This window comes from Spermophilus citellus (genome assembly GCF_964194105.1).
Source record: "Spermophilus citellus genome assembly, chromosome: 17".
NCBI lineage: Eukaryota > Metazoa > Chordata > Mammalia > Rodentia > Sciuridae > Spermophilus > Spermophilus citellus.
The window spans coordinates 34079256-34105813 of NC_138199.1; the positions used below are offsets into that span (position 1 = coordinate 34079256).

At 38.3% G+C, this 26558-nt stretch overlaps 2 protein-coding genes across 3 annotated transcripts in view; one reads left to right on the top strand and one right to left on the bottom strand.

Moving 5' to 3' along the window:
* The window catches only part of ATAD5 (ATPase family AAA domain containing 5), a 72626-nt gene extending 61577 nt beyond the window's left edge, over positions 1 to 11049 (top strand). The window contains exons 20-24 of the mRNA XM_081271617.1: positions 1752 to 1932; positions 6513 to 6694; positions 7011 to 7861; positions 8667 to 8825; positions 8932 to 11049. Coding sequence (XP_081127743.1) covers positions 1752 to 1932; positions 6513 to 6694; positions 7011 to 7861; positions 8667 to 8825; positions 8932 to 9010 — 1452 coding nt within the window. The 3' untranslated portion in view covers positions 9011 to 11049. The remainder of the gene's footprint in view (positions 1 to 1751; positions 1933 to 6512; positions 6695 to 7010; positions 7862 to 8666; positions 8826 to 8931) is intronic.
* Positions 11050 to 12070: 1021 nt separating this feature from the next.
* Positions 12071 to 21175, bottom strand: TEFM (transcription elongation factor, mitochondrial). Of its 2 annotated transcripts, XM_081271626.1 has the most exons (4): positions 20782 to 21136; positions 18890 to 19353; positions 14663 to 14812; positions 12071 to 12627 (listed from the first exon to the last, which is right to left on the bottom strand). In XM_081271626.1, the coding sequence occupies exons 1-4, from the start codon at positions 20810 to 20812 to the stop codon at positions 12181 to 12183; spliced, it is 1092 nt and encodes a 363-aa protein (XP_081127752.1). In that variant the 5' UTR covers positions 20813 to 21136; the 3' UTR covers positions 12071 to 12180. The 2 variants fall into 2 exon arrangements, with proteins under 2 accessions (XP_081127752.1, XP_081127753.1); XM_081271627.1 differs by lacking the exon at positions 14663 to 14812 and having other exon boundaries at positions 20782 to 21175.
* Between the last annotated feature and the right edge of the window lie 5383 nt (positions 21176 to 26558).

Below are 26558 nucleotides of genomic sequence, written 5' to 3' on the forward strand. Positions count from 1 at the left end.
ACTTTGAGACAGGGTCTCACTAAATTGCTGGGGCTGGCCTGGAACTTGAAATTCCTCCTCAAGCCTCATAAGTAGCTGGGATTACAGGTGTGTGCCACCATTATTGGCAATTTTACTATCTTTAAAAAAAAATCCTTATCTACCTATTCCAATATCTGTATTATCTTGTGTTCAGTTGCTCTTGATTACCATGTCTCTAAAGTATTGGTTATTTTTCCAATTTTCATGTGTCTGTTTAGATTTTCCTCCTGGACTTTGTGAATGATATTATGGATACCAGGATCCTGATAGTTCCTCTGAACAACTATTTGCCTGCAGTTTATTGCAGCACAAATTTGTGCTTGGTCCCTGTAGTTTCAGTTGGGCTGTTTTTAGAGAGGCCAGATTTGAGTCCTCCTGTTGGCTAGAATTTCTGTTTCTTTACTTTCTGGATCATTTCTTCTCTTTCCAAACACTGAAATCATTCCAGACTTTGTCCTGCAGTTCTTTAAGTCAGTAGCTGGGAGTTGCTCTCTGAATTTTATCCACCCTGCTGCAGCATTCCCTCAAAAATAATTAAAGGGGTAGAGGGGATTCACCTAGGGCCATTTAATGAATCCCTCTTCAGTTTTCTCTACTTTTGTTCACTGTCTTGTACTTTCAGGTGGCTAATTTATTTGCAGTTAATTATAAGTTTATAGTTATTTACACAGGCCAGGTTTTCCTGGTATTCACTACTTCGATATTGGGCATAGAATTCCCAATTTATGGTAAACATAAATCCCAGAAGTATGCAAGAGTAAATGTATATTTGTAGAATAAAGGCAAACATTTCAAAGGGATTTTTTTTTTACTTGCTTTATTTAGTATAGTGAAAATTCAATAATGGTTTATAAGATCTATGAAATTTAAGTACAATTTATTTCTTTTAGTTTTCAAGGTAAAAAAATTTTTTCCATAGGAAACAATGTAAAGAGAATTGTACATATATATATGTCCATATATGCACACACATATATTTTATAAACCATACATACTACTGGAATACTAAATAAAATGAAAGAATTCTTTTTGTCTGTTAACTCATAACAAATAAAATGTTTTAGATTTTTCCCCTTTTATTTCTTATTTACCTACATATATATTTTTTCTTTTTCCTTTTTTGAAGTTCCATGGGATGAAGTACCAAGGGATGAAGTACCACTGAGCTAAATCCTTAGCCCTCTTTATTTTTTTTTATTTTGAATCAGGGTCTTGCTAAGTTCCCCAAGGTGGCCTTGAATTTGTGATCCTCCTGCCTCAGCCTCCAGAGTAAGCTAGGATTTTAGGTACACACCACACACCTAATACATATATGCTTTTATGCACTTATTGATAGTTTCCTAATTGCAGTTTTAAAAAATCATGTGTTTTTCAGTGTTGTTATAGTATTCATAATTTTGATGGCTATGAAATATTCTCTTGAGCTATACCATTACACAATCCTAAGGGTTTTTCAAGATTTGTAAAATGTGTTCAGATTGGAGACCCTTCTATAAAAGTTTCCTGGCTATCCTGGATTATATACAATAAATAGAAATAGTATATGTATATATGCCTTTCATTTGGTATATTGCTTTATATGTTTTAGAGCAATTTCGTTCTTTAAAATATTGTGAACTATAGCAAAATTTCTTTTAGATAATGTTTAGATTTATTATTGCTGTATTTTTTTCTATTAATTGCAACTAACCATGTTTCTCTTTCTCTCCCACTCTGTCCCTGTTTTTAAGCTAAATGTTGCCACCTACCTACAAATGATATGTTTAACTGAAAATTTCAGAACTGATGTAAAAGACTTTGTAACCTTGTTAACTGCAAATGGTTGTGATATCAGAAAAAGTATCCTTTACCTACAATTTTGGATTAGAAGCGGAGGTGGATTTTTAGAAGAAAGGCCATTATCCCATTGTCGTAAGTCCATATGTTATATGTTATAAGAGAAATTTCCATTATGAGACTGTCTGTCTGTCTGTCTGTATTATGTATTTTGTGGTTGTACTAGAGATTTAACCCAGGGGCACTCTACTACTGAGCTACACTCCCAGCCCTATTTTTACTTTTATTTTGAGGCAAAGTCTTACTGAATTGCCAAGGCTGACCCCAAACTTGTGATCCTTCTGCCTCAGTCTCCAAATTGCTGAGATTATTAGGCATGCACCACCACACCTGGCAGGACCTAATTTTAAAATATATATCAAAATATTTGAAAGACTAAAATTTTTGACCATCTAGTTATCATGCTAATCTTCAAAATACATATACATATCTCAGCTTTGCTCATAAGAAGTTTTGTGAACTTTACAAGTAAGTGATTAAGATTATTAAACTGATCCTAGAAACAGATCTTCTCCTGCCTTTTCTCTCCTTTCTGTGTAACCTCCAAAATTCAGTCTACCTCTTTGATCTTGTTTCTTCATCTGGAAAATTAGAAGTTTAAGCTAGATAATCTGTAAATTGCTTTTGATTGTGTAGTTGTTGTAAGATTTTAAAAGTAACTGGTTGTAGCTCAGTGGTAAAGCACTTGCCTAACATTTGCAAGGACTTAGATTCCATCTCCAACACTGCAAAGCAAAAAACAACCCCCCCCATTTCCTACCTCCTCATACATTTGATTGTTTAATTTTCTAAACTGTTATTTATATGTTTATAAACATGTTTGGTATAAAATAAATAGAATTATAATTATTACTTAGCAACTTCCTTTTTTCACTTATTAAAGTCATATTGGTGGCTAGGGTTGTGGCTCAGTGGTAGAGCACTTGCCTAGCATGTGTGAAGCACTAAGTTCAATTCTCAACACTGCATATAAATAAAGTTTTTTAAAAAGGCATATTGGTGATGTCTGTACATCAGTGTATATAGATACATCTCATTCTTTTTATGTGACTGTATTGTAAATAAGCTTCCTTTTAGGTTATTTAGTAATCTGTAATTCTATGTTTCCCAAGAACTTTATTTCAGAAGTGCTTTTGTTTCTTATTGCTTTTCAGTCTTCATTGTGACTTAACTCAAAGCACAGACACTTATTGAATACTTTCTCTGTGCCAGGTGCTGTGTTATCATGAGTAAGCCATGTTTCTTCCCTGAAGAAGTTGCTAGTTTGTGCTTTCCATGCCCCATAGACACTGTTATGTAGGTTCAGATTCTGATCTGGGAAATACATATTTAAGTAGAACCAAGATGAAGTTCTATAATATTAATGCCCTATAATTTTTTGCCTCTAATAAGCTCAGAATTTTTACATATTATTTTTTTTCAAAGTAGAGATACCTCGATGTTTAATTCAATGTAAGCTGATAGCTTTAACTATTTCTCAAAAGGTAAATATAATAAATAGAAAATGGGAAACATCCTGGTATTAAAAACAAATGAGTTGGGGCTGGGGTTGTAGCTCAGCTGTAGAGTGTTTGCCTAGCACCTGTGAGGCACTGGGTTCAGTCCTCGGCACCACATATAAATAAATAAAATAAAGGTATTGTGTCCACTTACAACTAAAAAAAAATTTTAAAAAAATTAGTTAATAATAACAATTGCCATACTCAAGAACTTTCTTTTTTTTTTTTTTTTTTTTTTTTTTTTTTTTTTTTGCAGTACTAGGTATCAAGCACTGGGCAAGCACTATACCACCCCCTTAAGAACTTCAGAAAGCACTGGCCAGGGTTGTGGCTCAGTGGTAGAGTGCTTGCCTAGCATATTTGAGGTACTAGCTTCAATCCTCAGCAACAAATAAAAATAAAATAAACATATTGTGTCCACCTGAAACTAAAAAATAAAAAAAGAAGAACTTTAGAAAGCAGAATCTAAGTATAACACAGTTTCTGTTCTTGAAGATCTTACATTTTTCATTTCTGCTTTTAAAGAAACACAGAGACTGCCCAAGGTGGTAGTGTGTACCTATATTCTTAGTTACTCAAGAAGCCATGACAGGAACATCTCAAGATTAAGGCCATCCTTGGCACTTCAAATATATATAAATAAAATTATTTCTCTACTACCACTTTTTTTTTTAGTTATAGATGGACATAATACCTTTATTTTATGTATTTATTTCCATGTGGTGCTAAGAATCAGGTAAGCACTCTGCCACTGAGCTATAGCCTCAGCCCCTTCCTCTACTTATTAAAGGTAGCACCCATTAGACCTTTATATCTAATCATATATAATATTGCTACAAACTTAGCAAAGTTTGTACATCATATATATATATATATGATTTTATATGTATTGTTATGTTTTTATTTTGTTATTACTGTGCTGGGCACTGAACTAGGGCTTTTTTAAGTAAATTTTTAGAATTTTATTTTGCGGGGAGGACATATTGAGAATTAAACACAGGGCCTCACACATGCTAGGCAAGCACTCTGCCGCTAAGCTATATCCCCAGTTCTAATCACGGATTTTTTTTTTTTTTAGAGAACTTATTTATTTATTTATTTATCCATTGCTTGCTTGCTTGCTTATTTATAAATTTATTTATTTATTTGCTTTTTTGTTTATTTAATTATTTATTTATTGGTGCCAGGGATTGAATTCAGGGCACTTGACCACTGAGCCACATCCCCAGCCCTATTTTGTATTTTATTTAGAGACAGGGTCTCACTGAGTTGCGTAGTGCCTCACTTTTGCTGAGGCCAGCTTTGAATTCACGATCCTCCTGTTTCAGCCTCCCCAGTCGCTGGGACAGGCATGCATCACTGCGCCCAGCCTAATCACTGATTTTTAACCTAGCAGTTTTTTGGTAGCATGTACAGTTCTACTCTAATCTTTTTCATAGCTACATGCTATTCCATAGAAGTACTATAATTTCATTAATCATTCATGGACATTTAAATTATCTTGTTTGTTTTTATAGTGATGTGCAGTGAATATCTTTATACATATATCCTTAAACAAGTCTGAATAATTCTGATAGAGAGAATACTATAAGTTTGTTGTTGGGTCAAAGGCTACATATACTTTGTATTGCCAGATTGCCCTCCAAAGATAGTTTTATATTTTGGATTTTGTTTGTGGGTTTTTTCTTTTTTCTTTCTTTCTTTTTTGTACTGGGGTTTGAATTCAGGGGCACTCAACCGCTAAACCATATCCCCATTCCTATTTTGTATTTTATTTAGAGATAAGGTCTCACTGAGTTGCTCAGTGCCTGACTTTTGCTGAGGCTAGCTTGGAACTTGTGATCCTCGTGTCTCAGCCTCCCGAGCTGCTGGAATTACAAGCATGCACCACCTTCTTTTTGTGGGGGTGGTTATTACCAGGGATTGAACTCAGGGGCACTCGACCCCTGAGCCACATCCCCAGCCTATTTGTATTTTATTTAGAGACAGGATCTCACTGAGTTGCTTAGTGCCTCGCTGTTGCTAAGGCTGTCTTGGAACTTGCTATCTTCCTGCCTCAACCTCCCAATCCCCTGGGATTATAGGCGTCTGCCACGCCCAGCTGTGTATATTGATAGAACTAGATTACCAGTCTTTTTCATTCTTCCCCCACTCTTTTTTTGGTACTGCAGATTTAACCTAGGGGTGCTTAATAACTAAGTCACATCCCCAGTCCTTTTTATTTTTTTATTTTTGATACAGGTACTCATTAAATTGCTGAGGCTGGCTTTTGAACTAGTAGTCCTCTAACCTCAGCCTCATGAGTTGCTGGGATTACAGACATTGTGCCAGTGTGCCCAGCAATTATCAATCTTTTTAATCTTACCAGTTTAAAAGGTGAAACATGGACAGTGTTTAACTTTAAATTTGCATTTCTGTGATCACTAGAGAAATTGCACATCTCTTTCCCCTTGTAGTCCTAGGTTTTGAACCAGGGCTTTCTTCATGCTAAGCAGGTCCTCTGCCACTAAGCTACAACTTCAGCAGTTTACATTTTATTTATTTATTTATTTATTTTTAAAGAGAGAGTGAGAGAGGAGAGAGAGAGAGAATTTTTAATATTTATTTATTTTTTAGTTCTCGGCGGACACAACATCTTTGTTGGTATGTGGTGCTGAGGATCGAACCCGGGCCGCACGCATGCTAGGCGAGCGCGCTACCGCTTGAGCCACATCCCCAGCCCCTACATTTTATTTATTGATTGATTAATACTGGGGATTGAACCCAAGGGTGATCTACCACTGAATTACATCCCCAGTCCTTTTTACATTTTGAATCAGGGTCCCAGAGAGTTGCCCAGGCTGTCCTTGAACTTGTGGTCCTCCTGCTTCAGCCTGCCCAAGGATTACAGGGGTGCACCACCAAACCCTCTATTGCATGTCTTTTATGAATTTAATAGGTAATTTTTACCTGATTTTTTTTACCCATTCAATCTTTGCACTTTTTCTATTGAGTTGTATTGAAAGCCATTATCACCTTATTTGATGTAGGTATTCTCTTGAAAAAGTAAATGCATATATAGAAAACAAAGTGGAATATGGGTCCAAAGGGTGTCAAAGCATCTAATTGTTTGATAAAATTTGTTTTAAATATGTATAGCTTTTTCTTTTATTGTAGGAGGAAGTAGCAGAAATGAACAACTAGCTTGCTCTGAAGATGGCCCTGCTTCCAAAAATAACACTAGAAATACCAAAAGCAATCATGTGGACCTTCCCAAATGTGACACTGGCTGTGTTGAGACCTTGTTTGGACTCAAGAACATTTTCTCCCCATCTGAAGACTTATTTTCATTTTTAAAGGTATTTTAATGTGTATTTGGAATGTTAAATTTATATTCCTTGTCATCTGTAAAACAACAATTTCAGAGTAGCTGTCAAAGACTTTAATTATTGAATTGGTGTATATTACTAAATATTAGAGCATTTAATTTCTCCAAATTAGCAGTCTAAATTTAGTTTTTAGACTCAGTTCTATTTTCATGTATTAAGTGGAGTCTAATAAAATTTTAAGAGGTAAGTGACTAAGTATTTAAAGATAGAAAACACTATATTTATATCTGTAGAAAAACATTCAAACTACTGTTATAACATTTCTGTATTCAAAATTGCTTTTCAGCACAAAATCACTACAAAGGAAGAATGGCATAAACTCATCCAGCTTCTTACAGAATTCCACATGCGGGATGTAGATTTTTTATATAGCAATCTTGAGTTTATTCTACCATTACCAGTTGATATCATTCCAGAATCAAAAACCATTTGTGGCTCATCAATAAATGTGGATGCCAGTGCAGCAAGGAGCATGAAGTGTCTTGCTAGGAAATGTACTGAAGGAGAGCGGCCATTGAATAAGTCACAAAAAAAGAAACATAAGAAAAAGATTGTAACACTAGATGATAGTGATTTATTTGACAGTGACTTGGACTTTTCTGAATTTATTAACCTATCACCTGCATCTTCCTCAAATTTAGAAGAAAACAAGACCAGAGACAGCAGTTCAGGGACAAAGAACCTGAACAATAGTTTAGAGTCTAGCATTGAATCTATTCCTCATCCTCCTAAAACACCAGCGGGGAAAAAAAGTTCTGTCCTTGTCTCTCATTGTTTAAATTCTCTCACTGAGTTTATGGATAACATGTCCTTCTTGGATGCCCTTTTAACTGATATAAAGGAACAGAAGGAACTTGGGAAAAATGACTTTCGTTGGACAGATGGAATGGTTAAAAGTGGACTTTGTGATGAGTTTAGTCTTGAGAGTAATGATGGATGGACTTCTCAAAGCTCTAGAGAACTAAAGGCAACTGCAGAAGCTCTTACCTTTACTAAATGTTCTTCTACTATTTCAAAAGCATTGGAATCCTTGAATTCTTGCAAGAAATTAGGAAGAGATCCAACCAAGGATCTTACTTTTAGTGTTTCACAAAAGCACAATAATGTATGCTTTAGTCAGTCAGCAACTGATTTAGAGTAAGTCTTCTTTTGCTTTTTATTTTTCAGATAAATGACAAAGGGGAAATAATTAGTTTATTTATTCTTACTAATTTTAAAATGCTGGGCTATTGATCATGTTAAGTCATATTAATAATGTAGCTTCTGGGCTGGGGTTGTGGCTCAGTGGTGGAGCGCTTGCCTAGCTGTGTAAGGCCCTGGGTTTGATCCTCAGCATCACATAAAAATAATAAATAAAATAAAGGTATTGTGTCCAACTACAACTAAAAATTAAATATTTTTTAAAAAATAATAAAGTAGCTTCTAATGAAAATTAAGAAGACCAGAGTGATTTCTAAGGAAGATTAGGGTGGGCTAGATTTGAAAAACCCCTAAGTGACAGGGAAATAAGTTTGCCAGATAGCAGATAGCCATTAAGATTTTTAGTAAGAGCTGGGTGTGGTGGCACATACCTGTAATCCCAGTGGCTGTGGAGGCTGAGGCAAGAGGATTGCCAGTTAAAGCCAGCCTCAGCAATTTAGCAAGGCCCTAAACAACTCAGTGAGACCCTGTCTCTAAATAAAATATTAAAAAAGGGCTGCAGATGTGGCTCAGTGGGGTTAAGTGCCCCTGAGTTCAATCACTGGTACCAAAAAAAAAAAAAAAGTAAAAATTGAAAAAAATATATATGTATATATTTTTTAGTATGTATGAGAGTAATTAATGACAAGAAATTAATCTAGAAGTATCATCCAGTATAGATCAGAGGCAGAAAAACTGGTTAAGTTTGCAATTGTTATTTTTATTGGGCATTAAAAAATTATGTATTACTTTTAATTTCCAGCAGTGCTTGGAAGAGGATATCAGTCATTAAAAGTGTGTTTTCTAGTCGATCTCTTCTGAACCTGGGTAATAGACAAGCTAGTGTAATTGAATACCTGCCAGTTCTCCGCAACATCTGTAGGACTGAGAAGCTAAAAGAACAAGGAAAAAGTAAAAGAAGGTAAAGGCTCTATAAAAAATAACATTTTAGAGAGCTATTTCAGGATTAATAAATATTCTCAAGAGATGAAAATGTTAACTTATATTTTTCTTTGTAATTTTGACAGGTTTCTGCACTATTTTGAAGGAATTCATCTTGACATTCCAAAAGAGACTGTGAATACTTTGGCAGCTGAATTCCCTTAATATTCTCCATTAATAATGTCTTGTACAGATTATGTGGTCCTTTAGATGCATTTTTGTATTATGTTGATTTTCATGGAAGAGTTTATTTCTCTTAATGTACATTTAAAACAGACTATTTGTATTTTTTTATTGTGCAAATATTTAAAGTGAAAAAGTTGGATTATAAATTGTATATATGATCATAGTTTTTTTCTGCATTTTTGTATAATCTAGTTTTGCTTTGTTGATGTTGTTTTGTATGTGACTGAGCTGTTTATTGGGAGTTCACTAAGATATTTCTCAAGATGTTTCAATACAAAACTAATCTATCATCTTTCCCTTTCCTGTTACCTGTAATCCATCCCTTTACAAGTGTCAGTGTTCTGTCAAGTTGTAAATATGAAGCACCTAAATGGTAATCTTTTTAAAATAAGTTTGCACAATACAGAACATAAAATTACATATGTAATACTCAACAATTAACTTCCTAGGAAGAAAATTATGCCTCATTTTCCAAAAACATAAGAACTTCCTGGTGTTTTTATCTGGTATACTCCTTCAGCATATTTTACCATTGAATCATTGAATACTGACAAAGTAAACTCAACATTCTAAATTATAGATTTCTTAAATTATTTTTAGGACCCCTACATGGGTGCTATCTTCTATATTTTGCCAACTCAAATCATTTGCTTTGTAAATTTTTCTTACATTTTATATATCTATTTTGGCCAAGCTGGGGTTCTACCATAAAGTTTCTACATAATAGCTATTTCTATTTAATGTTAAAGTTTGTTTTGTTTTTGCAGTACTGGGGATGGAACCCAAGACCTTAGGTATGCTAGGCAAGTGGTCTACCACTGAGCTACAACCCCAGCCCGATTGTTTGATAAGGAGTCTTGCTATGTTGGCCAGGCTAGCCCAGTATTCATAGGCTCAAGCAATTGTGCTTCAGCTTCCAAACTAGCTGGTATTGTAGGCACATGCTACCATGCCCAGAAAGGTTGATTTGGCGGTGGGGAGGGAGTATATATTTTTATTTTAGTGATAAGACTTTAAAATATCCCATCACTTGAGATCATTTTGCAATTGGATAATCAGGTGTGTTTAAAATTGCTGTATCTATATTTCAAATGTTTATGTTAATATTTAGAGATTTTAGCTGATGAATTGTATTTTTAACTCAAGGATCCTCATTTTATAGTTTTTAAAAGCATAGATGCATACCTGTTTACAAATGTATATGAAGATGTTTTTACCTTATTTGTTCAACGTACCTCTTCTTGTATTGATTAGTACCTTGATCTAATTAAAGGTTAAAGACTTTACATAGTATTATGTAGGAGTTCAAGATGTATTCATCTTGGTAAATGTGTATATTTGTGGTGGGTCAGATATAGGCTGTATCCTACAGATTTATTCCTGCATAGGAGAAAATAAGGTGTTCTGAAGCATTTTTTTAATGGTACAAAGGATTGAACCCAGGGGCACTTAACCACTGAGCCATACCCCAACCTTTTGAGACAAGGTCTCGCTAAGTTGCTGAGGCTGGCCTTGAACTTGTGATCCTCCTGACCCAGGCTTTTTTTTTGGGGGGGGGGGGTGTTTTTGTTTCATTTTTTTTTTCTTTTAGCTGTAGATGGACACAATACCTTTATTTATCTATTTTTATATGGTGCTGAGGATCGAATCCAGCACCTCATGCCTGCTAAGCAAGTGCTCCACCAGTGAGCCACAACCCCAGCCCTCTACAAAGCTTTTAAGTGCACTCACTTATCCATTTTTTTCTACTGAGTTCCTTCATTAGACCGCTTACCTGATAATTTGTTTTTTTTTTAATTTATTAGAAAGTGATAATTCTCAACAATTGATGAACCAAAGTAGAGTAACTCCATAGGAACTACATTTAAATCATCCAAAATAAAGAAATAATGGGAATATTTTCCTCCCCATTAGGGAAATGGTTTATTTGTTTATTTATTTATATTTAATGGTGGTAGGGATGAAACCCAGGGCCTCATACGTGCTAGGCAAGTGCTCTAGCACTGAGCTGCGTCCCCAGCCCCTTTCTTAAAACTAATAAATTCCTCTAAGATTTAGATTCACTTTTGTGATAAAAGTAATCAAATTTTGATGACTTTTCAATACTTTGCATATTATCCTATGAATGTCTAAAGCTGACGTTTTCACTTATACTTATTTCCAGAAACATGTGGGAGAAGAATGCTACATTTGTGGCATAAAACAACTGTGTACATTGTAAAACTATTTGCTAGTAGAAAACAGTGTCAAAGGTGATGATTTGAAAGAAGAGAGACTGATTTTAGTGAGTCACGTTTAGTTTATGTGCCTACATTTCTAAGGGGAGATGTGTAAGTACATAATCACAAACATAAATGTGGAGACTTACATGTGACTGGCAAGAGTATACACGACTCCAGGCAGCTGGAGGTGCTGATGAGCCAAGACTTCTACTTCTTGCTTTATTTATTTATACACATACTTTTAATTATTTGAAATTTTTTCCCAAGAAGCATATTTCACTTTTTATCCCCCAGTATTAGGGATTAAACCCAAGGGTGCTTTACCACTAAGCTACATCCCCAACCTCTTGTTTTGAGATAGGGTTTCACTAAGTTAGGCCAAATAGGCTGGCCTTGAACTTGCAGTCTTCCTGCCTTACCCTCTCAGCAGAATTATAGCTGCACACCATTGTGCCTGGCTGGGTTATTACATTTGAGCTGATTAAAACTGCAGACAGTATGCCAAACCATATTTTTCCTAGAGAATGAGGAGTCTAAAAATTTTGTTGTCAGGTGTCTTAAGCTTTATTCTCATAAGTCACCCATAAGAACTAATTTTTCTCTATTTTTTAACAACATAATAATGCAAATCCTCAATATAGATGGTATCTACTTGATAAAAGCAGAAAACTTTGTTTTTCTTTTAGCTGGGCAGGGCATTTTATTGACGCCGAATCCCAAAAGGCACAGAATCTCAAAATATTTATTGATCTAGTCTTGGCTTATTATTGTGTATACCAATTCATAGCTGAAAGTCAGACATTAAACATCTAAAACATACTCAAAATGTGTTTTATTCTCCATTAACATGGTTGTTCAGAACAGCTGATTTTATAATTAGAATAAATATATATAGTACAACAGAGCAGGTACATTCATCTCAGAATTCTAAGACTCGGTGTCAAAAACTGCTAATTCATAGAAAGCAATAGCTTGTAACAATGAATCATATAACTCTTCTCTTCTGTGTGAATCAGGTGGGTCAGCAGATGAAAACATTTGTCGATAGTATACCACTCTGTCTGGTGGAAAGAACACCCGAGGCTTCGCCTTCAGTACAGATTCAGAGAGGAACTGCTTCACTAGTTCTTTCCCACTAGTCCGAGTGTCGCCAATCATCAGTTTAAAGTGCTTCCCAACTGCCTTCCGATTCATGCTCAGCACATGATGCTGGCCATCCTGGATGAAAGTTTTATTTAATAAGGCATACAGCATGGCTTCTATGATGTGAAAATGTAACAGTACAGGAAACAGAGATGAGTTCTGAATGGAAAGTCCTGTTTTTTCCAGAACATAGAAATCTGCTTTAGGCATTTTTGAAATGACTGAAGAAATCTTTATTAAAAAAAAAAAAAAAGACAAAATAAGTAAGCAGAAATAATTCATTTAGTTTCATATTTAGTCCCATTTCTATCTTCAAATATTCTAATTAGGTAACTTACATAATATTACTGTTGACAATTTTGAAATAAGAGAAAAGGCATTTATGGGTAGTCAAGCTCTGGTCATGATTTTTTCAGGAACAGGCTGAGCTAAGAAAATGTTTAGTTCTCAGTACCAGTTTCTTCATCTGTAAAATAGGCTTCATCATAATTTCTAAAAACCAATAGGGACTTAATTTTAGACAATTTGCTGGGCAGACACCTGTAATACCAGCTATTCAGAAGGAGGAGGATCAAATTCAAGGCTAGCCTGGCAATTTAGACCCTGTCTCAAGATAAAAAATAAAAAGGTGGGGGTACAGCTAGTGGTAGAGCACCCGAGTTTCAATTCCCAGTACCAAAATAAGACAAAGATTACCCAACTCAGAACTTTTATGAACCATTTAAAATTTTCTATGACAGGGACTGGGGTTGTGGCTCAGCAGTAGAGCGCTCATCTAGCACATATGAGGCCTTGGGTTTGATCCTCAGCACCACATTAAAAAAAATAAAGGTATTACGTCCTACAACTAAAAAATATTTTTAAAAATTTTTTCTAGGGCTGGGGATGTGGCTCAAGTGGTAACGCGCTTGCCTGGCATGCACGGAGCACTGGTTCGATCCTTAGCACCACATAAAAATAAATAAAGATGTTGTGTCCACCAAAAACTGAAAAAATATTTAAAAATTATCTCTCTCCTCTCTCTCTCTTTAAAAAAAAAAAAAAAATTATTACAACAGCCAGGTTCGTAGTGCACACCTGTAATCCCAGTGGCTCAGGAGGCTTAGGCAGGAGGATCACAAGTTCAAAACCAGCCTCTGCATGGGCTGGGGTTATAACGCAGTGGTAGAGTGCTTGCTTAGCACATGTGAGGCAATGGGTTCAATCCTTAACACTACAGAAGAATAAACAGAGGCCCTGTGCCCATCTGCAACTAAAAGTATTAAAAACAAAAAACAGGATCCTGTCTCAAAAAATAAAAAGGGCTGGGATGTGGTTCAGTGTTTAAGCACCTCTGGATTCAATCCTCCAGTATCCAAAAAATAATAATAATCTAGGGCAGAGTATAGGATCTTTTTTTTGGCGGGGGGGGGGGGGGGGGGGGAGGTCAGGGATATCAGGGATTGAACTAAGGAGCACTCGACCACTGAGCCACATCCCCAGCCCTATTTTGTGTTTTATTTAGAGACAGGGTCTCACTGAGTTGCTTAGTGCCTCGATGTTGCTGAGGCTGGCTTTGAACTTGAGATCCTCCTGCTTCAGCCTCCCAAGCTTCTGGGATTACAGGTGTGCCCCAGTGTACCCACCTAGAGCATAGGATTTTAACAACTAACCAAGAATTAATAATCTCTGCAAATGACTGAACAGCAGTTTTCACATGTATAATCAAGACAGTAATTCCCAACCATTTCAAAAGATTTTGAAGACTTTTTTTTTTAAAGAGAGAGGAGAGAGAGAGAGAATTTTTAATATTTATTTTTTAGTTCTCGGCGGACACAACATCTTTGTTGGTATGTGGTGCTGAGGATCGAACATGGGCCGCACGCATGCCAGGCGAGCGTGCTACCCCTGAGCCACATCCCCAGCCCGATTTTGAAGACTTAAATGAAACAAGTGATAGCATTTTGAAAATAAGCTATGAATACAAGATAGTGAAGTTTTTTTATAACATGCAGAATATATAAAGGACACTATATATAGTGTCCTTTTATATATTAACTATTGATTTTCTCAATATCTGCCTTTGATACCTAAGACATTTCTTGAACTAATCAAAAGTGACAAAAACAATAGGAGTGGGTAAGTAATAAGTATCACAAAAAATAACCAATATCATTATTTTATTACATTCTTTTTGGGAGCAGAAGATTAAAAACTACAAAGAAGCTATGCAGGCATACACAAGAAGCTACACAGTAACAGGAACGTGGAGATGCAGCAGCCTTACCTCTTTTAAATAGAGTGATGATGGGTAGGTTCTATTCACTAATTTCCAATAGTCACTTTGCTGCCAGTCCAGCACTGTCAATTTGCGATCAAGGAGAGCCCAGGCAATTCTTTGAGTACCAAAAACAATAGATAAAATACTATTGGCTGCCTAAAAGAAAAGAGCTGATTTAATTATAAGTGTAATAAACTTTTTTTTTCTTTTTTGCAGTACCAGGGATTGAACCCAGGGACACTCTATCATGTATATATGTACTATATATATATATATATTTTTTTTTTTTTTAAATGGGAATAAAGTCTACAGCTTTCATTGGATTTTCAATAAAACTCCAGAACTTTTTATAATTATTTTGAGACAAGTTCTCACTAAATTGCTGAGGCTGGCCTCAAACTTGGGATCCTCCTATCTCAGCCTCCCAAGTCATTGAGATTACAGGCATATGCCGCTATGCCTGGCTCAAGTATAAACTTTTTTTTTTTTATTGAATATAAACATTTTAACAGATGCAAAACCTGATTTACAACCTCAGAATGCCAAACTAGTATGTAATATAAAATTTATTTAGTAATTAAACTGAGAATTATTAATATGATAGATATTGGGAAACAAGGAACATAACATTTGATTTTAAGAAATAATAAGATTTACATTTCAGAAAAATCACTGACAGCTGTGTGGGAGATGGACAATAGGGGATTAACAAAAGGTAGGGATTTGTGTAAGGAACTGTTCTTAATAGTATTAAGAACAAAACATAATGACAAGAAGGAAAAGAGCACATGCCCATAACCCCAGTGGCTCTGGAGGCTCTGACAGGAGGATCTCAAGTTCAAAGCCAGCTCCAGCAAAGGTGAAGTGCTAAGCAACTCAGTGAGACCCTGTCTCTAAATAAAACACAAAATAAGGCTGCGGATGTGGCTGAGTGGTTGAGTGCCCCTGAGTTCAATCCCCAGTACCCGCCCCATCCTGCCAAGGAATAGTGGGAATAGAACTGATAACTCAACTGGATGGTACTTTTAAGCAAGAAGGTAAGAGGCAGATCAACTAGGAACATGGTGGGAGATGAGGTTGTTTTTTTTTTTTTTTCCCACAATGCCTTTATTTTTATGTGGTGCTGAGGATTGAACCTGGGTCCCGCCTGTGCTTGGCAAGCGCTCTACCACTGAGCCACAATCCCAGCCCAGAGATGAGGCTTTTTTGTTTTTGTTTCTTTTAATGAGTTTGAGATACCTACAGAGCTTCTAAGATGTATAACAGCTGATTGGCTATATGGATTTAGCTCTGCTGAGTTTAGTTTGGAAATAAAGTACAATGATGTCACCTCACTCCCATAAGACTCATTTACGGAGAGAGATACTACTATTGTGTTCCATAGATACAGGATAAAGAAGAATAGTTTATAATAGTTTATAATGCTACACCCATTTCCCTTTCACTGCTACATAAATCACTGGATAAATATCTGTGGGCAGAATAATTTGGATGCAAAAACATCTACAAAACACAGTCCTCCTTTTGATTCTTTTAGTTTTAGGTTGCATAAACATCACTGAGCCATACTGTGCACAGCATTTCCTTGGGCAACAGATTTTAAGGATTGCGCTACACAATTTTCTCCCTACAAACTGACTTAAAAAACCAAACCCATAAACAAGATGCAGCCCTACTACAGTCCGAGTATAGTTTTAGCCATGAATTTGGATGAAAATCTTCCCTGAAAAATATGAATGAAATATATTCCACATCAACTGCAGCAGGAGTTCTGTCCTGAGCCTGCAGATATATGTAATGGCATCTGCAAGTCCTCTGAAAGCATGTGTGATGTTCTATGTGTGTGTGTGTATGTGTATACACACACTATGCTTTTTTTTTTTTTGGGGGGGGGGAATAAGGTCCATAGCTTTCAATGTGTTTACCAAACTTATCCATATTGCTGGGTATGGTGGCGCACATCTGTAATCCCAGTGACTTGAGAGGCCAAGGCAGGAGGATCGTTGAGTTTGAAAGCCTCATCGACTCAGTGAAACTTTGTCAAAAAATAAAAAGGGCTGGAGATGCAGTTCAGTGGTTAAGCATCCCCAGGTTCAATCCCCAGTACCAAAAAAAAAAAAAAAATTAACTAAAAATATCCATATTCCCCCCAAAAACCTGAGAACTACTGCTCCATATAAAAATGGTACTTATTATGGGACAAGTGAATATTTTATCAAGCAATGTGACACAGGACCTAAATGCTCCCAAGCTTATTACTTGACTGACATGTCAAGTAACGTGACTACTTATCTTTTTTTTTTTTAGTGCTGGGATTGAACCCAGGGCCTTGTACATGTGAGTCAAGTACTATACCAACTGAGCTATATCCCCAGCCCCTGAATATTTATCTTTTAACATAACATTGAAAGATTGGCTTTTAGAACGGTTGTTAAAGGTGGCAGTGGGTTGGGCATAGTGGCATACACCTGTAATCCCAGCAACTCAGGAGGCTGCAGCAGGAGAATCACAAGTTCAAGGGCAGTCTCAGCAGTTGTGAGGCCATAAGCAACTTAGCAAGACCCTGTCTTGAAAAAAATAAAAAAGGGCTGGGGATGTGGCTCAATCGGTAGCGCGCTCGCCTGGCATGCATGAGGCCCGGGTTCGATCCTTAGCACCACATACAAACAAAGATGTTGTGTCTGCCGAAAACTAAAAAATAAATATTAAAATTCTCTCTTTCTCTTTAAAAAAAAAAAAAAAAAGAAAAAAAGAAAGAAGAAGTCTGGTGATGTTGCTCAGTGGTTTAGCAACCATGGGTTCAATCCCCAGTACCAAAAACCAAAAAACAAAGTGGTGATGGGGGCAGAAAATAATTTTAAATTTTGCTGGAAAGACTGGTATACTCTTCTAGAATCACTCCTCAGTCATAATACATATTTATATCTTCTCATTATTTCCAACATGACCCTCAAACAGAGCTGGGTATCTATCTTACAACAGTCCTCTCTTTTTTTTTCTCCTTTTTTTTTACACAAGTAGGAAACGGCTTTATTATTGGCCTCATGTGTGTCACCTAGTGTCCAACGTGGACCCCATGTCCAGAAGAGCTGCCTGCACATGCCGCTGCCCCTCCAGGCCAGAGGCCAGGCCTTCGCCCACATCACCAGGAGGCCAACCCCACCCTCCCGCAAATTCATGCTCGAGACATGGAGGGACAAGGCAGGCCCAGCACTGGGCCCTCCTTGGGTGGGGTTCCAGGAGGGGCCAGCTGGGCCTGGAAGATCAGTCTCTTTTTGGTTTTATGATCATTTAAAAAACGGGAAAGACAAACATTCCACAGTCTTTAAAAAATAGGTGTCTCAGGAGAGAAGCCAGGGCCCTCACCCTGGGTCCCTCGAGGCCTGGCATCCATGTCCCTTGAGGTCTGCAGATCAGCCAGTGTGCATCCAGCCCTCCCACAGTCACTGTCCCAAGTAGGGCCAGTTGAAGGTACTTCCTGACAGCAGCATGTCCTGGATCAGCACATGAAGAACAGCTGGGAGATGAGGAACGCGGGCACTGCTAGCAAGGCAGGGAGCCGCAGCAGCAAGCGGCCAAAGCGCTGGGGCTGGGACGGGTACTGGGCCCGCATGTACTCCGTGAGGGCCACTTGTGCCTTCTCCTGTAGGCTCTCCACGTGGGCCGGGTCTTCCTTATTTTTCTTTTTTTGTACAGGGGACCCAATTCCAGACATGCTTAAACACTGAGCCATGTTCCCAGGCCTTTTATTTTTTGTTTTGAGACAGGGTCTTGCTAAGTTGTTTAGGGCCTCCCTAAATTGCTGAGGGTGGCTTTGTATTTTAAATGCTCCTGTCTAAAATTCCCACTGAGCCACTGGGATTACAGGCTGGCACCACTGCGCCTGGTTTATGACAGTCCTCTTAAATAAACCTTGCACAGACCTACTTCTTGACCACTGTTCTATCTATAATGCTCTCCAACCAGCCTAATTTTCAAAATCCAAATTTCTTCCAGTAAGCTTTCCCCAACAGTCATATCTAAGTTTTCCCTTCTCTCACTTGTCAATTTACTGTCTGTACATCTCATGTATGGTGCTCAAATGAGATACTTTGTGTAATAGGTCATCTATTTATATGTCTAGATCCACCAACTAAGCGTGAAGAAACTTGTCTTAGTAACCTACCAATACAATGCCCGGAACAGTGCTTTACAAAGTTCTCAAACATTAAGCAGCATAAGAAAATGACATACCTTAAGTCTCTCTCTTTCTATGTCTGGTTTGATGAGCTTTCCCAACAGTCGGTTTTCCTGGAACTTTCTTTTTTTCTTTTCACCCTCTGGACAAAGAATCGAGTTACAAACTTGAACAATAGTTTTAAACTGGAACGAGGGCACATTCATCAAACTCTCCAAATCCTGAAATGGCCCAAACTTTTCTCTGTGTTCTATAATACTGATGGACTTTTTTCCATGAAGCAATTTGAAAGCTTCAAGTTCTTTATTAGATGCTGTATTCAACACATGCAGGATGGAAGCCTGCTGTTCTGAAGAGAAGAGCTTGTCAAGTGCATTTCCAGATTCCTTTGCATTTTCATCATAAAAAGAAACACTGCTGGTAGTTTTCTCAGGTGCAGTAGATTTTTTCCGATAGCAGAAATTACGTAGGGTCTGGAACAAGGATAACTCCACTGGAACTGGAAAGGATCTCCATCTCCCTAAAAGGAAAATTAACAAAATATAAACCAGATGTCCTACTTCTATATAGTGTTAGTTACAAGCTTGACCAGATCCTTTGCAAAGTCACATAGACTTTCCAATAATTTAAGAAATACTTGACTATATTCGCCAAGTGCAGTGACATACCTGGAATCCCAGAAACTTTGGAGGCTGAGGCAAGAAGTCAGAAATTTCAAGGGCAGCATCAGCAGTTTAGCAAAATCCTCAGTAACTTAGGAAGACCTTGTCTCAAAAATGGGTGGGGATGTAGTTCCGTGATAAAACACCCCTGGGTTCAACCCAAGTACAAAAACAATAATAACAATACACTAATAAGTAAAAAGAAATAATGGGCCATATTAAATTATTACAGAGAATCAACTTTAAAATAGGAAATATACATTTTTTGTTTTGTTTTGGGGAGGGTTGGCATTATGGATTAATCACAGGAGCACTTTACCACTGAACTCCATCTTCGGTCCTTTTCACTTTTTGTTTTGAGGCAGAGTCTTGCTAAGATTCTGAGGCTGGCCTCAAACTTATCCTCCTATCTCAGCCTCTTGAATGACTGGGGTTACAGGCCTGAGCCACTGTGGGCCTGTACTTTTGTTTCCTTTAGGGCTTTTGTTGTTTTTAAGTCACAAGAATTGTCTTCTGATTTTTATGGATCAGTCCTAAATTTCACTACCTAGAATTTGTATTTTATGCCCGTCAAAAAGTTGTAGTTAAGGGCTGGGGTCATAATTCATTGGTAGATCGCTGGCCTAGCACTCTTGAGATCCTGGGTTGATCTCCAGCAGCGCTTGGTTTTTAGCTGAAATAATCATTTCAACTGATATCCTTTTTTTTTTTTTTTAAATATATTTCCATGTGATGGATCTTTTTTGTAATTGATCTCTGTTTAAGATTTATCTTCACTTCCATTTTCACTGGATTCTCATCTGGTGGAATTAAGAAAATTAAATTTTATGTTTATAAGAAAAGTTTTAGCCGAGTTTAAAGGCGCCTTATTAAAGGGCGGTTTTAATTTTCTTCTATAAACTGCTCAAGATTTCTACTATGACTATGTTTTTGCAAGCAAAAGAAACACCATAAAATAAATGACTTTGTAAAACCAGGGAAAGTCACTCTGACATCGCAGCCACAGGGAATAAAGCAGCCAGAAGTAAGCAAGTTGCTGTTGGAATCTGAATCCACTTGGATTGATCCCCAGCATGGGCGGGGGGGGGGGGGGGGAATCAATCCTCCTCTTGGAGCCATGGGCCAGGGAAGCACACAAGATCCAAGGTTCGGAGACCAGAACCGTCCCGACAGCTCGGCTACAGCTCCAAGCGGACGACCTGGATATGGAACAGGAGAAGACAAACACTCCAAGTTCAGGGGCTAATGGCAGATGGGAGAACAACCCTGCATTCTAGGTACCCTACCTCCTGCTTTGAGCAGACAAGACACGCTCATCCTCCAGTCCCACCGCTACAGGCTTCCTCCACTGACTTCCGGTTCCTGTTTGCTTCGCCACAAAGCGTCCGGCCTGGGCTCCGCGGAAAGATTCCGGCCAAAGTGTCGTTCCGAGACACACCTGGCTTTGCAGTGGGTTGGCCGGTGGCCACACCCGTGTGCGCTTCTCTCAAGGCCTCGGGTGGCCCGCAGACTTCCGTTGCTTCCGGGAAAAGTTCTTGCGCTCCTGCCCATAGTAGCTGCAGGACCGAATCTCCGGGAAGGAGACACCTAGGCCAGGTTCATCTGTAGTTCGTTACGGCAGCCCTCTTCGGGGAAAATTTCCTGGGTTGAGTAGAGTCGCATAGATGGAGGAGCTCCAGTTGATACCCAGCTTGGAGCTTAATGCCCGGTGGGGATGGGAAAGACGGGAAGTAGAAAGGTGCACCAATAACCATGTCTTCAGGTCGAGCGGGATAACTGAGGGAAGCCCAAATTGTTTCAGAAGCTCAGCGAGGAAAAGAGGGCAGGCAAGATACCAGGGAGGACGAGGAAGGAGGAGATGGCTTTGCCCCTGGGTGAAGTATTCCATTTGCATTGGCTGGAGAAAGTTGAGGGCGCTATGTTTTCAGTTGAAGAGCTACCTCAGGTCTCTGGTCTTTGATTTGCAAAGTTAGATTCGAACTTTTCTAGAAAAAAAAAATGGCTGTGTATATAGCCAATGTGAGACCGGCTTGAAGGTGAAGAACCTGGGAACATGAAGAACAGTCTGGAAGCTAGACTATCTTCCCAAGGGACAGGGAACAGTAAGGAATTGAATCTGGGAGATGTGAGGAGACTGGAAAGAAAAGGATTCTTTCTGGAAAATGGGGAGGCTTTAGCCAATTTTGTGAAAAATGGGAAGTCAGGAGGAAGAAAAAGGTAATGAGTTTGTGTTTTTTGTGGGGCAGCAATAGATTGATTGTCCCTGTGGATATTGTCCAGAAGGCAATGAGGATGTGGGGAATAATAAATATTAATGAGAATTCTAAGAATAGGAATTCTAAGAATCCTGACAGTTTCCTGGGGGAAGTTAGGAATCTAACAAGAAATAAAGTTAAGTTTTTGTGCAAAAATCCTCCAAATCAGGAGAAAATGATTCCCATTTCACTCCAGAGCTTATGCAACTTAATGAAATATTGTAATTGCATTCTTCAAAAAAGATAAAAGTTGAGCCGAGTTCTGTGGCACACACCTGTAATTCCAGCAGCTCAGGAAGCTGAGGCAGGAGGACCTCAAGTTCAAAGCCAGCCTCAGCAACTTAGCTGAGGCCCTGTTTCCCAAAAAAGTTGGGGGCGGGGCTGGAGCTGGGGCTCAGTAGCAGAGCACTTGCCTAGCATATGTGAGGCACTGGGTTGGAACCTTAGCACCACATACAAAAATAAATAAAATAGAGGCATAATGTGCATCTACAACTACACCCACTTTTTTAAAAAAATTTAAAGGTAGGGGTGCTGGGGATGAGGCTCCGTGGTTGAGCATATTTGGGTTCAATACCTGGTGCCAAAAAAAAGATGAAGTCCTAACCCCTAATATCTCAGAATGTGACCATGTGACCTTGTTTGAAAATAAAGGCATTGTAGATGTAAGTAGTTAAAATAAGATAGGGTCTGGGTGAGAAGCTCAGTGGTCTCATGCTTGCCTAGCATGCACCAGTCACAAATTGCAGTCCCCAGTACCTGATCACACCACATGAACAAAAAGGTGAAAATGCCAGGCACAGTCACTGCCTATGGTGCCAGCTGCTCCAGAGGCTATAGGAGGATCATTTGAGTCCAAGAGTTTGAGGCCAACCTGGACAACATAGTAATACCCCAGTCTCAAACACAAACAGAAAAACATGAGATGACGCTGGCCTAGGGCAGTGATTTATCCAATATGACTCTTGTCCTTATAAAAAGATGGCCATATGAATGTCATGATGAAGATGGATGGAATGATAGAACTACATGCCAAGGAAGGCATTCACCAGAAGCTGGGAGAAAGGCATGGAACAGATTCTCCTTAGAACCCTCAGAAGGAAGCAACCCTGCTGACATCTTGATTTCAGACTTCTAGCCTTCTGGACTGTGAGAGAATAAATTTCTCTTGTTTTAAGCTTCCCAATTCATGGTGACTTGTTACAACATCTGGAAGAAACTAATTAATAAGGAATCCTGGTTATGCTTTCAGAGATGGAGTAGTTGTCTGGCAAGACACAACTTAGCACTTACTTCACAAACTTAGGCAGTTTTTTATCTTCTGAACCTCAGCTTCCTCATTTGTAAAATGGAGATAATGATACCTAACTCAAAAGACAGATTGTTTGAAGTATTCACAAGAAACAGGATATAGAGAATCCAATATGTAATAAAAGTTTCAAGAAATGTTAGTTTCTCCATGAAGCATCACTACTTCTTCAGAACTAATGACCTTGAGGAGAAAGGCCCTTCTTCCTCAGAGCATTCATTCAGAATTATACTTTGACCAGACTGGAAGTGGTGCTCATGATTCACTGTAAACCAGAATCAGTGCATTCAAAATGAAAAATCATATCTTCCTTCAGAAAGTAGCTCTTTCTCACTTCCCTGATTCTATGTAAGAAATCACTGGCTTAGTTTAATTAACACAGGTTAATTCTGTACGGGAAAACAATAAAGGTTAATGTTCTATAATATCATGTCCTTGAAGTTATCAAACATTTCTTATCAAGATATAAAAAGCATTAAACTTAAAGAAAAATGGATAAATTGGATTTTTTTTAAAGAGAGAGAGGGGAGAGGGAGAGAGAGAGAATGAGAGAATTTTTAATATTTATTTTTTAGTTCTCGGCGGACACAACATCTTTGTTGGTATGTGGTGCTGAGGATCGAACCCGGGTCGCAGGCGAGAGTGCTACCGCTTGAGCCACATCCCCAGCCCCCAAGTTGGGGATTCTTGAGCCCATTTTTTAAAGTCTGATTCCATTGGAGACGCGCCCCTCCCCCTGTCAAAGTTCAAAGTTTTAACAGATGTCACTCCAATCCCTTCACCTATAGCCATGACTAAAACCTGGTTGACTCACTTCTCATTCAGTGTTCCAGGTAAAGGTGTGAATCGTAAACAATCATCTTGTGTCTGCTCAGGATTTATTTTCTGGTTCCTCGGGTCCCATGACTAGATTTCTCATTTCTCTGACTCTCTGTTGGCCGCCCTGTCTCACGTTCATAAGCAGGACTGCCTGTCTCTTGATGGTATCAACTCCACTCAAGTCAACCACTATCTTTTGAAGTTGTGGCAAGATTCACATAAGAAAATCCACCATTTTAACCATTTTAGTGTGCAATTAAGTTGCATTTAGTACATTCACAGTGTTGTGCAGCCGTCGCCACTATCTAGTTTCAGAACATTTCCAACACCTTAACAGGAGACCTCATTCCTGTTGAGCAGTAATTCTCTAGTCCCTGACGCATACACACACCCCACCCTGCAAACACTAATTTGCCTTCTGTCTCTGTGAATCAGCCCATCTTGAACGTTTCATAGAAATGGAACAATCAACATTATTTGGGGCCCAACACTGGCTAGGCACCAAGGGTACAAGAATGCACAGGACAATCTGCGCGTAAACACTGCTGATTGAGACAAAACAGGTTAAAAAACAAGTGTAGAATAGAGTAATGATTGTTGTGACAGAGATACAAAAACTGTGAGAACAAGCGATTTTCGCTAGACCCATGGCAACTAGTGAACAGAGAGAGACAGCTACAGTAGGAGAGGGAGCAGCATGAGCAAGGCGCCATGGTATAGAGCTGGACAGCTCTATGCTCAAAGGATGTCATCACCCCAGGACGTTTGCTTTTCCTGCTACAGTCTTGTCTCAGATAGGTACAGAATTGCCTTGATTCTTTCTTCAGATCTTTGCTGACACGTCCCCTCTTCAGAGAGCATTTCCTTGACCTCCCTGTCCAAATAGCATCTTCTATCCTTCTCTAACCTTTTATTCTGTTTATATTTCTTTATAGCATTTGTCACTCTTACACCATATTCTGTGTAAAATGTGTATTGGTTTATGTGTTCATTTTCTGTCCCCTCAACCTGAAGGAAAGCTCTATAAAGGCAGCTACGTCCCCAGCACCCATAACAATCAATACCAGGCACAAAGTAAGGTGTCCTGTGAATAATTAATGAATGGTTGAACAAACACTTTGGCAGTATTGTCCTGAGGAGTCCCTCTGGGTTCTGAGCTAGTTCCTAGTGTTGAAGACAAGGTGATACTGAACATAGAAATACATAAGTAGGCTGGGTGTGGTGGCACACGCCTGTAATCCCAGTAGCTTGGGAGGCTGAGACAGCAGAATCGCAGGTTCAAAGCCAGCCTCAGCAAAGGTGAGGCACTAAGCAACTTAGTAAGACCCTGTCTTTAAATAATACAAAATATGGCTGGGGGTGTGGCTCAGGGGTTGAGTGCCCCTGAGTTCAATCCCTGGTACCAAAAAAAAAAAAAAAAAAAGAAGAAGAAGAAGAAAATAAAGAAAGTCTTCTGCTCTCATTATTTATTATTTTTTAATATTTATTTTTTTAGTTGTAGTTGGGCGCAATACCTTTATTTTATTTACTTATTTTTATGTGGTGCTGTGGATTGAACCCAGGGCCTTCCATGTGCTAAGCGAGTGCTCTACTGCTGAGCCCCAACCCCAGCCCTGTTTATTATTTTTACTGCTTCTTGTTTTTTTGGCTTATGGAACAAAGATTTCTTGAATGTGCAGAAAGTGCTGGGGATACAACGAGAACAAAACTGGCCTGACCCCTGTTCTCATAAAGCTTTAAAGAATGAAGAAAGCCAGTCAATCAGCAAGTGATTACAACAGGGAGAGATGCTTGAATAAATGGTTTTAAAAATGGAAAAAGCATGAGGCACAAAGACAATCATTACAGCATTATGTATACCGGCAAAAAATTGGTCACAATCTATGTCTAACAGTAAAGAGAGATACATATTCCATGGGCTATCATGCTGCCATTAAAATGATCTCAGAGAGCATCCATGATAATGATATGAGACTTATTTTTTTTTTAATTTTTTAGTTGTAGTTGGACACAATGCCTTTATTTTATTTATCTTTATGTGGTACTGAGGATCAAACCCAGGGCCTCACACATGTGAGACAAGCGCTGTACCGCTGAGCCCCAGTCCCAGCCCCTGATATGACACTTATTATGTAAAAAAGTAAAAAAAAAAAAAAAAACTAGCAGTGGTGGCACACGCCTGTAATCCCAGCAATTCAGGAGAAGCAAGGAGGAAGGAGGATTTCAAGTTCAAGGCTAGCCGTGGCTACTTAGCAAGACCTTATCTCAAAAAAAATTAAAAAGGGCTGGGGATGTCTCTTAGTGGTAGAGTGCCTCCCCCACCCCAAAAAGTAGAAAAAGGATATAAGGGATATAAAAGAATATAAAGTTGTATGAAAACATATTCAATCATATTAAAATATACATAAAGCCCAGAAAGAAACTCACAAAAAAATGCTAATGATGGTTGAGAGCAGGACTATTCAAGGCACAGAATCAGGCTGAACTGCCACTTTTGTAAGTCATGTTCTTCTGGCTCAACCTGAACTGCTGGTGAAAAGGGCCCAAGGCACACTTGGATTCAAATCTAGCTCCAGTACCTTGCATCATCCAGTGTGCATCACCTCACTTGTGTAACCTTAGACAATTTTTTTTTTTTTTGGTTCCACGGATTGAACCCAGAAGCGCTTAACCACTGAGC

Excerpts from the sequence above, each read along its gene's own strand:
- TEFM (XM_081271626.1), bottom strand. The coding sequence starts at position 20,812 with ATGAGCGTGTCTTGTCTGCTCAAAGCAGGAG. Across the intron at positions 14,813-18,889 it reads TAGAAAGAGAGAGACTTAAG|GCAGCCAATAGTATTTTATC; the intron begins GTATGTCATTTT and ends CTTTTCTTTTAG. Across the intron at positions 12,628-14,662 it reads CATCACTCTATTTAAAAGAG|ATTTCTTCAGTCATTTCAAA; the intron begins GTAAGGCTGCTG and ends TTTTTAATAAAG.